A 16,130-nucleotide genomic window follows, 5' to 3' on the forward strand; every position below is an offset into this window, starting at 1 on the left:
CAGTGAAGATCCTTCAGTTTTGTTTCCCCCGTCGGTACTCCAGACCCGTTCGTTTGCCGCGGCGTTCTCGCTGTGGATTTCGTGTCCCTTATTGAAGGAGTTGATTCGCGAAGCGTGATTAAACTCCGAACGCGGGCGCGTTCAATACAAGCAAATAACTTGTCGGTTATTTACCAGCGGGGTTTTGATAAACACGGAAATTTTCAATTTCGATAAGCTGTAACATCAAACGTATCGATCCTCCTGGCGGATATGCATGTTCGTTTCCTGGTAAAAAAAAAAAAATCCGCTCGTTCCGTCAATATTTGGCTATTTTTTAGATTCCATCCAGTGTTTTTCACTTTCCTCGTGTCGTAATTACTTCGAGCACCGATATTGCCCGGCGTTTTTTTCGCGGAGGATCCTTTCGTCGAAACGAAATTTTCATTTCGTGTTTCAATGGCTCCGCGAGAAACGTAAGTCGTAACGGTTCGACTCACCTGTCGCGAGGGGGGGTGGAAACTTATTACGCCCCGTCGAGGGAGCTGAGGGGGCTGAAAGAGCGTCGTCGGATTTTCCAAGAGACGTTCAATGCAGTTTGACAGAACGACAGACTGCAGTGTCCAATCAAAAGCCTGGCGTCAGCAATTGTCATCCAACGCGTCAGTTGAATTCGCGTCGCAAGCGGTGCGCGACAGCTATGCATAATCTACTGCGACACATAGGCGACTTCTCCTGACAAATGTACCGTGACAATTCGTTGATAAATGTCGAATTAAATGTTGCTGCTAGGTAGAATTCGTTGGCACGATCAAACGCCAAACGATCAACCGTTACGTCGAAAATTAGTATTCGCGAGGGAAGGATCCGGGGGTAGAATCGTACAAGATATTTTTAAATATCGTAGGAGTGGAATTATTTCGAAGGGATGTGCTTGGAACGACACTTTTGCAACGCTAATCTGTTGTTTCCTGACGTTTCGCTTTTAATGCGGACTTAACAGGCGACTTTCGACTTAAAGCAACAAATCCTCTCTTTGTTTGCTGGAAAGTTTGAACCGGCTCGCGATGTGTACTCTTAATTACAGAATGAACGAGTAAGACGAGGATGAAAGTAATTAAAGGAACAGCGTTGTTCCCGGACCTCTTGCGAAACAATAGTAATTTCTTCTTTCCCCGGTGGCTCGGCCAGTTTTCAAACGGGGAGTTTCAGGGCGCAAAATCGTCCGTGATGATAATTTTTTAACCTATCCTTTCCACAGCAAATTCTCGTTTCAATATTATAATATTAAAAGGATTAATCACCGAATATCCTGTTAACCCCTTAACGTTATATTATATATATTTGTAATATTTGTTTAATCTAATAGTTTAAGGGAGTATTGCTATCTAGGCTGTCATATCTTCGGCCTTTTTTTGTGATTTTTTTTTTAACGACAGGTAGGTTGTTTTGTAGTGAGATTTTGCAGATATATTTATTTGTCTTATAGGTATGTATAGTATTTTTTTCATTAAAAAATATTAAAAATTGCAAAAGTTATAGCTTCTTGTTTAAAAAAATGCATTTAAACTGACTTACATGATATTTCAAGATCTAGCAGACCGATCGACTTCAAATTTGGAGAGAATATTCAGCAGACACACCTCTATAGCTGAAACTAGAGATTTTAAAAAATATTGAGTTTTACTATTTTTAACCGAAAAGTATGAGCGTTAAGGGGTTAATTAATTAATTTCCAAAATCTGGTGGAATGCAGTTTCTGCGATCGTCTAAGAGACTTGTGTTTCTGTTTTTGCAGGTCAATGCATGGAAGAGAACGGGGCGTCCGTCGCTCGATCGACGTACCTGATGATCGTCAGCCTGATGGCGATCGTCGCGATATACAGGTGATTCTAATCGAACGGACGACGATCTCACGACCGTTAAATCGACGTTTGTAATCTGCGTTATCGGACACACCGTGTGAGTGAAGACCGAGAGGGGTTGGTACACGTGTATAAAAAAATATACATATATATATATATATATTATATATAATCGCCTTCGTCGCGAGCCACCGAAGAAGATCGGTCGAGCGTCCGGGCCAAAGGCAAGAGGACAGGAGGAGGAACAAGGAACAATCGATTCTCTCTGGCTTGGAACTCTCTTGCGTCCTCTCCTGTTAGCCTCTCGTGCTCGTGCGATCCGCCGGGATGAGAAAAAAGGGGAAAGAGCCGAATAAGTAAACGAGAACAGCGTGAAATCGTGTCTCGAGGAGGACGGAGGCAAGGAGCGCCGACCCTCTGATTCGATTCGTCGAGGACGAGTACCGGAGTCGTTTGTAATAAAGGGACGGAGAGGGGCAAAACGCTGATTTCTTTCGTACGGGAGAAAATCAGGGAGGATCGAGGAGGAACCGGATCCGATCGAGCCGGACGTTTTCCGCGGAGAGAAACAACGGAGGGTGGAAGTCGCGTCGAAAACTCGAAGTTCGTTCCTTCGACGACCTGGATGGAAGGGAGGGGGAAAAAAAAGGGAACCGTGTTTGTTCCTGGAGCAGGGGAGGCGGTGGAGTCTCGAGCGGTAAATTCCCCCTGGCCAGTAGGTTTTTTACCGATGTAGCTCGTAGGCACTAGCTAATTAAAAGGTCGGCCGACGCCGACGAACGACGCACGCTGCGCGAGTTCTCACGGTTTAGGACCATATCGCGAGAGCTAGATCGTACGGAGGACGATCGATCGGATTCGCGCTGAACGTGTTGCGCACCGGGGGAATCGATTCGCCCGAACCCACGCCCCCCACCCTCCCTCCCGCAGAGACCCTGACATTACAGACGAATGCAACACCTCGTTTATAGCCAGTAAGACGATCGACCTGACGACGGGTCGTTATCTTTTAAGCATAGAAACTACATAGAGAATAGCTTTAATAAGAAACGCGAGGTGAGCTGTTTACTCGGCAAACATTTTCCACGACCGCTCTGTTTTCCACCGCACCTAATCGAGCGTACCGTGTATTTTGTAAGTTACAATTATATTGCTATTTCAGAGAGTGTGTGCAAGCGCGAGAGATCGAAGAGCGAAAGAGGGTACGCTCGTCTCGGAACCTCGAGGACCGCCATTGACATTTTTAACAGTGCTCGTCGAACGAGACCGTTAACGCGTCGACTGTCCCTGGGAATACCACTCGGAGACGACGAGATTTTCATAGCAATAAATAGTCTAGCGTCTGTTTTAAGCACGGGCGTAAATCGCCGTTACGACACGGTGGGTCATGGTTGCCCGACGCGTGGACGCCTGGCGGTGGCGTCCCTCAACCACCGAAATGGCGCGAAACGGAAGAGAGAATAGAGAAACGAGGGTAAACTTAACGCACTGTTGAGCGAATTTTTTAAAGACTCGATACCGAAGTACGTGTGAATAAACATAACTTTGTTCTTGTCTTGGGGAAAATTAAATTGTTAAAATAAATAACGAAGCAACACACGCTCGTAAATTACCCAAGGCACACCCGTTATCAATGATAAATGGAACCAGCAAACGACAAGTTGAAATAAATAGTCGCGTATCGAATTGACAAACTGCGTAACAAGAAAAATGTTCGAAAAATAAATGTCTCGAATTTTCCGTGTTCTTAAACCGTCAAAAAAAAAGTAATTGAATCGCTTTCGTTGATTTGCGACGCGCTGACCCATGGATTTCTGCGATTGGGAATTGTCGGTAGAATGGTTTGTTTGAAAAGATTGTTAAATTTTCGCGTGGCGTGCGTTTGTTCTCTATTCGTCGGGCTTTCTGAGTGAAAATCGCCGCGACCCGCATATATTCGGACAGCATGCGGGCCGAGCGGACAGCCAACGCGTTAACTATTCGAATCGGCTAAATATTCAAAAGTTTAATCCTACGAAAACAACGATGGCTTTTGCAGCAGCCGTTTCGACAACAGGTTTTCTGTCGAACCCCGTCGAGCCCCGCGGCGAGATTCAGTTACCGCGCGAGATATTAGCGGACGTATTAAAGGTTGATTGCGCTGTAGCTGTTATGTAATGGCCACAAAGGGCTATCAGCCGCGTTGTAGCTGAACGTACCCCGCCATAGCTATTATATAATAGCTGTAATAGCCTCTGGCTGTATTAATAACCGACCGGAACGCGAGGGAAAAAAATACACGTTTCAAAGCTTCCGGTTGCCTGCGTTATTTTTCTATCGTACAATAAAAAAAAAAAAAGAAAAAAAAAAAAAAAAAGACAGCGTCCACGATGTTTCGAGAGCCGGATGAACGATCGATGGCCGCGGATTTATTAAAAATACACGAAAATCCTTTGCCGAGTAAAACGTTCGTTCCCGTGGAGGAGAGTGATCGTGATGGGTGAGAGATTGAATCGACACCGACGGTGTGTGTATAGCGGAAGTGTGTCAAAGTATTTAAGGTGGTAATTCTCAACGCAATACAATCTACCGTGTAGTAGGATTATTCGTCGGGGAGTTATGGGAGGAGATGCACGGGGAAGGAATCAGAGCCCCCGCGTTCTTACGTTTTTCACCCTTCGTTTATCAGAGAAATCGAATAAAAAATTTCTTTAAATACTCCCCGATACGTTGCACGATTCCTCGGATTCAGATCTCCACTGCGACCGATAAGTGCCCCGATCCTGGTTTTTCCAGCAGACTTTCTTGGCGATTCGTTGAAAAAGAAGGGAATGAAGGGAGAAAAATCGGTGGTTATACGGCCGGACGTGTAAAGTGTAAAATTGTAACTGTGATGGGCTGTCCGTGCCGTTTGCGCCGACGTTCGGTTCCTCTCTGGCTCGCGGCTCTGATTCCTCCTCGCCCACGGTGTCTTGGTTGTGTTTCGTTTTCCTTTCGGTTTTCGAGCGTCCACGGGTCCCGCGGAAAGATTCCCGCCGGGGATCGAAGCTGGGTTAGGCGAGAGACAAACTGGCCACTTGTTCGGACCAAGAGACAAGAGGGACCGCGGGAATATTTTATTAAAGAGTCGGGGACGAGGTGAGACTGACCGCGGCGGCGACCAATCAAAACGAGATTCCCTGCAACGAGCGTGGCCAGGAGCAGGATGTCGCGTGATTTACGGGACACCCTGTCTCGCTTCGATCTCGCGAGATACCTTCCCACAGGGCAGAGTACTTAAGACGGGGCACATGAATCACAAACTTCTATCGATGGGTAAAAACGTTTCGAGAGACACGAAGGCTTGTTCATTTTAACTCTGCTCGTATTGGAAAATAAAAGAGGACAATATTTAGAACTTCAAGAGGGGTGGAATTTATCGTCATCTTTGAACTTTACGATAGTAGATTCCTTACTAAATTGTAAAATCCCAAAATTGTTTACAAGACCAAAACCTTGATTCTAGACTTCCGTAACGTCGCTGAAATTTCACATTTCAACTTGAGAATTGTTTTAGGACCTTCCTGTCTCTTTCGAGTTACAACCCAGAGTTTTCTTGGAAGATTTTGATTTATCGACGAGAGCGAACGAGTTGTTCGAGCGTCTCTGCCCGTGTACGGACGTCCGTTGGAAAGTAAATCTTTGAATGGCGTAGGAATCGGTTTCTCGGGACCCCGGAGGCGCTTACGTTAACGTAAGCAATAAGCAATAAACTCACGCAATGGCTCAACCGTGTACACGAAAGATGTTGCGTTTCAAGAGAGGATCTATACCGGAAGGAGGATCGCGAACGTTGTACCCAGAGATGTTCTATTATATATTGGTTCGTCCAATCGGATTGTTCGCGAGAGCGAGTGCGACGAGGGGAGAAAAGAAAATGGAGGGACGAGCGGACACGGACCGATCGATCGCGAGGGTAGGACGCTACGATATTATTGTAACTAATACAGAGTCTATATTATATTATTGTACAAGCATCTTTGTAATAATTAACCCGTACCGAGTGACGAGAGAACGCGATGGGGGAAGGACGAGCAACGGAGGACGATGAGAGGAACAGACACGAGACAAACACCACACACAAACACACCGAGTTTAGGGGGTGAAAGAAAAACCAATCGCTATTTTACCATTTTTACAATCGCGGTGAACGTAGTGTTTACGCTTTCCTCGATGTTTCAAGGAACGCCTTTGATCCTCAGAAAGAAGTCTAATCATCCGGGTATTATTCTTTCGTTGGTCGTCGTGTTTGATTTTTGGAAACACTTGAAGTAAAACTAGTAGAATTCCGACATATTCGAGGCTTTGTTTTTCGACTATATTTCGTTTCCTTCTCGTTTAATTGTAGCGGGGGAAAAACGTGCTTTTCCCCGTCAGAAAATCTTGGAAACGCGACGGATCAAAGGCACCCCTTGGAGGCGTTCATTTAATCAAGCGAAAGACGCTCCTTTTCAGGGTTCTTGGAAGAGGACCGATCGACTTTCGTTAGGCTTCCCAGGCGAGTATCGTCGAACGAGTTTCGTTTTCTCAACCCCCCCCCCCCCCCTGGGACGGAGAGTAGAACACTTAGCGGTTAGGACTTAAACGATTAGCACGTTAGATGCCGTACTGTACCTAAGAGAATGCAGCGTATTTAGCGTAACCTTAAAGCGACACTTAGCGGTTAAGGATTCTCTAGCTTCGTAGGGGTAATAAGCTCATTGTGACAGCAATCAGATGCCCCGCGGTCGAATCGCGGACAACCCTCTTGGCCCCCCCAGACCATTTTCTCTTTCATCGATAGTCCTTTTTATCCGTCGTGGACCTCTCGAGGCGCGATTACGAGCGGAGCGTGCGCGGAGGGCGGCACAGAAGGGGAGAGAAGCGAGATTAAACAGAGGATTTCCATTTTTCTCGGTCCGACAAAGCGTTGCCCAAATTCTCTCGTTTAAATAGCCCACGAATTGCGGAACCGCTGGACCGTCTGCTTCTGTTCCACGGATATATTTGAACTACGGCTATCGTGCTGGAAGTCAAACACCACCTACGGAGTCCAAATATCGGCGGGACTCGAGTCAAAGAACCGAGGCTCGATCGAAGCCCGGAAAGTTTCGTTGTCGTCTCGGATTAACTCCCGGTGTTCTGGTCAAATATTTCGAAAAAATTCTTTTCCAAGGTTGAAAATTACTCTCTGGACTCCTCGTCTCGTTGGTGTTTTAAAAATTCGAGCTGCTCTTTTTGCGCGTATCGCTGGTGTCGATATCGCTGAAATTGGCTTTTAAAATATTGTTGATTTATCTGAAATAATTGTGTACCTACGGTCCACGATACCGGAGCAGAGTGCAAATTGAACCGTGGGTTAAAATAAGTTTTGACGCGGCCGCGTTACGCGATCGGTTGCCCGCATCGAACTTTGGTAAAATAAATGCGATAGCTCCGACATATTTTAATGGTACGACCCGGTCGAGAGGGTATTTGCAAACCGATGACACGATCCAAACGGAGAATCTACATTGCAGAGTCCGTTTTTCCACATAAAACTTACCTTATCTCACTTGTTAACAGGGCTCTTCTTTCGGGAGAAAAATTTCAAAAAACATACAATATGTCTCTCGAGTGCTTTCGTATATTCACCCCTATTCTGGTCGTAGTTTCTTTCTAAATAACGAGCAGGAGAACGAAACAACCTCGACGCGTAATGGTCGGGTTTCCAAAATTAGGGAACATTGTGCCCGTAACAAGTAAATTTGTTGTCGTTGTCCATTAAGAGAAAATGACAAAAGCCGTGAATCGTGGGAAGGAACAATCGCCGCGGGAAGAGTATCGATGATCGAAACGTTCGAGAGATTCGGGGACCGGTCGCGGGTCGTCTCGACGCTCGGTATTCTATTATTTTCGATTTGCCCGACGCAAACAACGCCGAGGGATTTGATAATTATCGGAGCATCCCCAAACATCGTTACTGACCGACCGCCTACGCTCGCGCCAGCCGGCCTCTCGTCAAACATTATGCGCTCCGCTTAATGAGATTGATGCAATCGGCCTACGCATTTAATCCAGTTAATTTACATTGGGCCCTAATATCGCACGCGAATATTCCGCTAATGCAGTCGGTAATGAGAAACAGAAAATTGCTTGCACAACCAACCCCCCGCCCCCTCCGTTCCGACGTTTCCCGGACCCGCCCCCTCGGTCCAATTTCAACTTGACGCGTTTTCTCGGTATTTTCGGTTTATTCGGAATCATTGCGCCACCAATTGGAATTTTCATCGGGCGTCGGGAATTAATTTAACTTGCCTACAGCGGGGAAACGCCGATCGAAGGGAATAATCCGGACATTGCAACGAGATATCCTTTTTCCCCGCGAATCGTCGGTCGATCGGAGTTCGCGAAACTTTAATTGGTAGTTTAACACTAAACCTGCCCGGCACTTCATGTATACCCATTGCTACCATTACCGGTCAAATGACCAGTCTTTCTTTTTCTCTTTCACGAGGCAACGTACTTCTAATTTTTGCATTATATGTATGGGACTCTTTTATGTCGCATATTTTTCGTATTAAAATATTCAATACTTTCAAAAACAAATTTTTTCTCAAGCCGAATAGTAATTATACATACACCCTGTATACAAATTTAAATTAGTTTTCAATTAAATAAACAATTTATGATCCAGTTTTATCGCACACCAGTCGTATAATCAGTAGGAGTTGTTGAAACATTTTTAGGTATATAGCGTCAAAGTAAATTTCAAAATAAACATAGAAGATAGCAAAAATTATAGTAGTTGGTATAGTCATTGGATAGGGGATGAAACGCCCTTTAAAATGAGCGTTTGTGCGAGTCGATAGCTTTATTAGTTCCGGAGATATAGCGATTTTAGTTTCGAGTCGATCGGATGGCTAGTTTCGAAGATACGTCGCGTGGTCAATGAACTTACTACGGCCTCGTCAAGGTCGTTGACCGCACGTGATCGTAGTAAATAGTAAACGTGACGTCACTCGGTCACTCGGTCAGTGGGTCAACGTGCGACAAGGAGATCCGACGCGTTAGACGAAGACAGAGAGAGTCGAATTAAAAAAATTACCTTTTACATAACTTACGATATCTCGAAAACGGAAAGTCCGATCGTCAAAAACAAAAAGCCATTTTAAAGGGGAGGCTTTGCCGCTGCTAACGATGCATCAATAATTAATAAAGCGCTAATAGTTTCGGAACTACACGCGTCTAAAGTTTTATGATTTTTAATACGCGGTAATAGGCCTTTTCTAAGGCGCCGCGCGAGACCGCAGTCGAATTAAAAAAATTACCTTTTACATAAATTACGATATATCCGAAACGGAAAGTCCGATCGACAAAAACCAAAAGCCATTTTAAAGAGGAAGCTTTACCGCTGCTAACAGTGGCTTAATAATTAATATAGCGCTAATAGTTTCGGAACTGCACGCGTCTAAAGTTTTAGCATTTTTAATACGCATTGTTAGACTGTTTTAAGACAGTGGAAACTAAAGATTGTCTCCTTTCGTCTTTGCTATACATATATTTTCTATTGTATGTTAGAAATTCTAAATGAAATTTTAAAAACGGTCATGTGACCGGTCACGGTAGGTTTAGTGTTAACATAAAGGTTAATTTAACCCTTAAACGGACTCTCGATCTCAACCGAATTATTTTACTTAATTTTGATTTCTACAAAATTGGTAAATGGAGAACTTTCCTTTTACATTTTCAATAAGCCATCTAAAGTCAGTTCACTTGCAGTATCGGCGAGTATCAAAGTCACCATTCAGAGATTTCTAGTAACGAATACAACAGATTGCAAGGGATGATCGACAGAGAAAGGAAGAGGAGGGAGGGTAAAAGAGAATGCGTTTACGCGACCTGGATGACGATTAACGATTTTATGGAAACCCGGTTTAATGGGATTATCGGATTACTCGCGCGTCGGTAGGAGTGCTCCGTCGCGGTTTATTATACCCCGCACTGTGGATTACGCGCTCATTCTTGAATCATCTTCCCGTTTCCGCGCAAAGCCAGATCCTTCAGGAGCCCGGGGCCCGTTCGCAGACATTGTAAACGCGCGAAATTGTCGCTGCGGTTTACTCCCGCGCGCCAAAGCCGAAAATTTCCACGGGACTCGGAACGATCTCGCGCCAGTAATCCGGCGAGAACCTAATTGCGCGACGGTTAATCCGAAACGTAGTGTTACGAGGCGCCGGGAAATTGTCCGCGATCCCGCTGCGGCGGCTTCGTTTACTCCACAGTCGATCGCCTCTCTTAAAACTTCTCTCTTTTGCAATCACGAATTATCCGACAGACGAGGCGAGGTCAAAGAGATCCTTCTTTCCAATTGGATTTTAAATTCTCCTGTTTCGAGAGATTCGTACAAATGGCGAGTTTTTCAAGCCCAACGATACCGAAATCAATTCTGGGTTTGCAAGAAGGGATCCACTGGCTTCGTTTACAGTCGATCGTCTCTCTCGAACTCCTCTCTTTTGCAATCGCGAATTATCCGACAGACGAGGTCAAAGGGATTTTTCTTTATTGGATTTTAAATTCTCGTGTTTTTCAAGCTCCACGTCAGTTCTGGGTTTGCAAAAAGGGACCTGGGAGACGAGTCTCGCGAAGAGATTGATTCCGGATTGGGACCCCCCGCGGGGTCAATAGCGGAGGCAGCCCTTAATGGCTCGGGATGACGCATCCAGCATGATTCGAAACCGTCGGTGAAAGATTAGAAAAGCACCGCGCCATATGGGGACCGTTGGTCCACCCTGTTCTTCGAACTTCTCTCCGCGTACGCTCCAGCGAATCGGGGACGTTTTCAATCAAGGGACAATCATCCCTCGACGAGCAATCGAACCTTTTTATCGAATCATCGCGGCCCGGCGTTTCCCTCCTTCGGACGAGACGTCAGCGGCCGATCATCGAACAACGACGAGAATACTTTTTCGCGGTGGGGGTACATTTCGGAGCAATATGAGAGCGTGTACGTGTACGTGTACGTGTACGTGTACGTGTACGTGTGTGCGTGCGTGTGTGTGTGTGTCGAAGAGACGCGCGTGAAACGGATGGAACGAATGAGAGTGGACGAGATAGAGAGATCGAACCATACCGGACTTTGTCCCGGGAGATATAAATGGAAATACCTGGACGAAGGAGGCAATATTTTATACTGACAAAGCATACAAACTCTCCAACACTTTGTTATTTTAATTTTCAATAAATGACTATTATCAGTGTTATAACGTTCTCGGCGTGCAATCAATTCTTCAACCCCTTGACGTCGACAGACTTCACTTTTTGCGTTGTTCTGCGATTATTTACTTCGTACTTGGGATCAGGTAAATTTCTTAACCACCGAATTGTCGACGATATTATAGAAAATATATAAATTCAGCAGCGATCGAGTAAATAAGGAGAATAAACCGAGGTAACACAATGTCTGGGAAAAATTTCAATGAGAGATTCTAGAGGCAAAAATAAGACGAAAACAAAGAATACCAATTTGTTAATAGAGACTTCATTAAAAAGTGATTAACGTTTAAAGTTCTGCCCGTACTGAATTTTTTTCTCGAAAATGCACAAGATTTCGGGGGTATGTCCATTCACCAAAAATTATTGTACTTGACCCCCGCAACCGAAAATAATTTTTCCAGAACGATTTGAATTTTTTTTTTTTTTTCGTCGAAAAATTAGATTTTCGGTAAGGAATTTTTTTCTCGAAACTGAGTAGGATTTCGGGGGTATGTCTGTTGACCAAAATTGTTTGTAATTGACACCTGCATCTAAAAATAATTTTTTTAGAACGATTCTAAATTTTTTAATTTTTTAACCTTCTTGAATTTTTTTCTCGAAACTGGTTAGGATTTCGAGGGTATGTTTAATAACAAAAAATGATTGTAATTAACCCCCGCAACCGACAATAATTTTTTTAAAACGATTCGAAAATTTTTAATTTTGTCGAAAAATTTTACGTCTCGATATTTTTTCTCGAAACTGGTTAGGATTTCGAGGGTATGTCTAATGACCAAAAATGATTGTAATTAACCCCCCAATCGAGAATAATTTTTCCAGAACGATTTGAAATTTTTGAATTTAATTGTTAATAACTTTTTAACGACGCCTCAGTCGAGAAATTGATATTCTTGATTTTCGTCTTATTTTGGCCTCTAGAATCCCCCATTAAAATTTTTCCCAGGGGTGCCCGAACACCCTGTATATCGTTTACTTTTAATTATTTTATAACCCCTGTTGAGCTTCAGTGAACCATGTTTTCTATTTCCATTCGAGAACCACCGGACACGCATCTTTCATTCGCTACCCCAAACGTTCGTCCACTTTGTACGCAAACAAAATTCAAAAGACGGAGGAACTTTACCGGATTTTTAACGATACGAGCGTAGAAATGGAATAAAAGATCACGGGGATGAAGTAGGTCCGGCGTCAAGGGGTTAAAGTCGTCGGGAAATTTGTAAATAAACGACCAAGCTGCCCGAGCGCTTCGAAATTCGTGTTCTCTCCGTTCTTCGTCGAGTAGATACGCCCGCGAAGTTTGTTCGTACCGAAGAAGCTCCTGCCAAAACGCAACCCGACCCTAATCGGATCGTCGTTGTACGTCTGCGCGCATATTAGGATACACACAATGTATATAGTACATATTATATCGTATATCGTATGTGTAACTTTTGCATTCGTAGGAAGCGTGTATCGGAGGACCGCGGGGCAACGACGAGAACAGAAACGAAGAGAAATTGTCCCGATTCCATATTAATTTGGGGAACCCTCGATCGAGAACAGAACGACGGGGACACTGGGTGCACGATCTTCGCGAACACGGTGAAATTTTCACCGAAAAATCGTTCGAAATGGCGTAGACGTATTCTTTAATATCGTTTATTTAACACGGTCGATCCTCGAGTGAGATTCAACGCGTTTAGAAGCGAGATCGAGGGTAGCTGATGATAATTCCCGCGTTATGTGAGTCACGGCCGCCGCCTCGATGAAAAAGAAGTATCGCCTTATTTAGTTGGACGAGCAATCGAGGACGTTCCCGGCGGCGATTTCGTCGGTCGCGGTAAACCGTACGATTTTCCCACCGGTCGCGTAAAAATAGCATCCACCCCGAGAAAAGTATACGTCGCTGGAACGGTTAATAGAATGTCGATTCTCGAGCTGACACGTGTCGGACGCGATCGGGGATAAAAGCTGCCGGGACACGCGACGAACGTGGCCGATAAAATGACAGCATTCGAACGTTTGTATAACGAGGATCTCTCTCGTACAGATTCTTAAAAGTAATCGAAAGCGTAGAAAAACGTCGTAATGCTATCCAAATGAAACGAGAACGAATATTAGTCACGATATTACCCTCAAAAAGCTTCGATACTATTCTCGAGACAACTGCAACGATTATAGGGAACATTAATTATGTAAATAATCGAGAACTTTATCCTATAGAAAGTTACAATTGTTTCGAGAATGGCTCCAAAACGGAAGCTGGAAAAATCAACGTAATATTCGATATGCCAATAACTTATGGAGTATATATATTGCAATTATCCTCAATTTTCAATTGTAAATACGTGTATTTCAAAATATCGTGACTTCTTCGTCAAAGGATGCTTCGCGAAAAGCAAACATGGCTGCCGTTCACTCGTGGCGCCATCTACGTACTCGAATCGGGCCAAAGATTAATTCCGCTTTTATTAGAGAAGACAGAATGTTCATCTAACTTTTTCGCGTAGAATTTAACGCTCTTCAAGATTTTTGCAAATTATTAGAAACGAGCACGGATTGTGAATCGCCTCGTACAAGCGTTCAGTGACAGATTACATGTACGTCCAATTACCTCTCGGTTTACATAACTCGTTTAATCTCGTGGTTTCGACGTCATCGCGATGTCCTTGCGAAATAGCAAAAGAATTCCACGTATGTACGTATTTCGGTGTTCGTTTCACTTAAATTATCAGCGATTATCTTCGAACGGAGTCGTTTCGCGGAACGAGTGCTTTCAGATCCAACGCTGATAAACTCGCGATGGGAAGTACCGTCGATGGAAAAACGTTAAACTATCGTGCTCGTCTTTCGTACGGTTAATTCGTCGTCGTCTGGGCACTTATCTCGTTTGCACTATCCGCCACTTGCGATGCAGTTCCACCGGCGGCACAAACGATCGATCATTAGCCAGTTCGGGGGTTTAATCGCGGCGAACGATTCAATTTGACGAGCGTACAGTAGATGGATCGGTTCGGGCCATCGGAGTCGCGTTTCGATTCCCTCGATTACGACTTTTCGACGCACTGTGCGTTGCGAATTGCGCAATCACGTCGAATCAACGGAGCGCAACGCTCCGCCGCCGTAATCGAGCGCGATTAAAGATCGACACGCGATCGCCGTTCGACTCGATAATTCGCTGGGAATCCAGCCTCGCGATCCACGCCGATGGCACACTGGCGTAAGCCAGTCGTTGGTCTTTCCGTAGATACATTAAATCGTTGAGTAACGCTTTACAGCGCGATTCAAATAACTGGGTCGAATGGCTCCGTTGCAAAGGTATTAATAATTACACAAAATTTTAATGGGGGATTTTAGAGGCCAGAATAAGACGAAAATCAAGAATACCAATTTCTTAATGGAGGCTTCGTTAAAAAGTTATTCACGTTTAAAGTGCCGCCCGTATTGAATTTTTTTCTAGAAACTGGTTAGGAATTCGAGGGTATGTCTATTGACCAAAAGTGATTGAAATTGACTCCCCTAGCTAAGAATAATTTTTTTAGAATGATTTGAAATTTTTTAATTTTGTCGAAAAATTTTTCACCTTCTCGAATTTTTTTCTAGAAACTGGTTAGGAATTCGAGGGTATGTCTATTGACCAAAAGTGATTGAAATTAACCCCCCAATCGAGAATAATTTTTCCAGAACGATTCGAAAATTTTTAATTTTGTCGAAAAATTTTACACCTTCTCGAATTTTTTTCTCAAAACTGGTTAGGCTTTCGAGGGTATGTCTAATGACCAAAAATGGTTGTAATTAACCCCCCAATCGAGAATAATTTTTCCAGAACGTTTTGAAATTTTTGAATTTAATTGTGAATCACTTTTTAACGAAGCCTCCATCAACAAATTGGTATTCTTGATTTTCGTCTTATTTTGGCCTCCAGAATCTATCATTAAAATTTTTCCCAGGGATGGCTGAACACCCTGCATAAATTATTACTGTAGTTGGTCTGGAATTTAAATTCTGATCGTGCCCCGATCGTCCTCGGTTCTGCTGAAAATAGAAATCGAGGTAACCTGTAAGAGGGAAGGTAAGAGCGTTGAAAGAGGGGGTAATTGTAGTCTCTGTCGAACGAATGGCGAAAAAGCAATATATTGTGTGAACGATGCGCGTGTGTGGCGGGCGTATGGCGGAATGAAATCGGAAGGAAAGCGAGAAAGTCGAAGGAAGAAATTTTTGCGAACGATAAAGTGTGTAAGCTACCTGTGCCTTGTAACGAACTATGTATGTATATAAGTATTATATATACATATGGTAACACGAGGAGATGAAAAAATACATTGCATACTGCACATACACACATACACAATGTAAACTCTCACGGAAATCCACGTATATAAATATTATAAACAATGGTTGCCGTCACTTCTGGGACGCGGCAAGAATACGGGGGAGAAATAATTTCTCGCGAAACTTGGAATTACGCATCAGGACGAACAGGACGAAGGAAAACGGCTGAAGGGGTGTAAACGACCGGTGAAACGAGCAGAAACGGTGAAACGTATTGTTGAATTAAACGAAGAAAGCAAAATAAAAAAAAATGAGGAAAATAGCAATAATCGAATCTCAGACTGAATTATTAAACGGTGAAAAATGAGAGAGAGAGAATAAAAAAGGAAAATAGGGACAGGAATCGAATATTCCACCGCAATCTTTGTTGTCGCGGCGGCGACGCGCGAGCGTGTTAATTATTATAAATACTGTTACAGTGTCTTGCTACATTGGGGAGATTAAAATAAAATCTCGAAGCTCGATCATGGCGGTTTTATTCCCTCTTTGCGATCCCTAAACAAAACGCTACACGAGATGTATCACAGATTAGAAAGTCGTAAGGGGTAGAAAATTCTCCACCCTCGGAACACTTTGGAGCTTTTCCAGGTCGGTCGAACCTCGAGCAGACTTTCGTACGTATTCTGAGGGAAAGAGATGTAGAAGAATCATGGTCCCGGTTCGATTTCGAATGAAAAGACGACGCGAGATCGAAGCTTCATCCCCTAGACGGTACCAGTTCGC

General features: G+C 43.9%; 1 protein-coding gene across 2 annotated transcripts in view; it reads left to right on the forward strand.

Annotated features, from left to right (window-relative positions):
* LOC143340202 (uncharacterized) overlaps positions 1 to 15,871 on the forward strand; it is a 350,931-nt gene extending 335,060 nt beyond the window's left edge. For both annotated transcript variants that reach the window (XM_076761879.1, XM_076761880.1), the window contains exon 13: positions 1,778 to 15,871. In XM_076761879.1, the coding sequence (XP_076617994.1) occupies positions 1,778 to 1,869 (92 nt within the window). In that variant the 3' untranslated portion in view covers positions 1,870 to 15,871. The remainder of the gene's footprint in view (positions 1 to 1,777) is intronic.
* Positions 15,872 to 16,130: the final 259 nt, after the last annotated feature.

The sequence above is a fragment of the Colletes latitarsis genome, chromosome 3, assembly GCF_051014445.1.
Source record: "Colletes latitarsis isolate SP2378_abdomen chromosome 3, iyColLati1, whole genome shotgun sequence".
NCBI classification, from domain to species: Eukaryota; Metazoa; Arthropoda; class Insecta; order Hymenoptera; family Colletidae; genus Colletes; species Colletes latitarsis.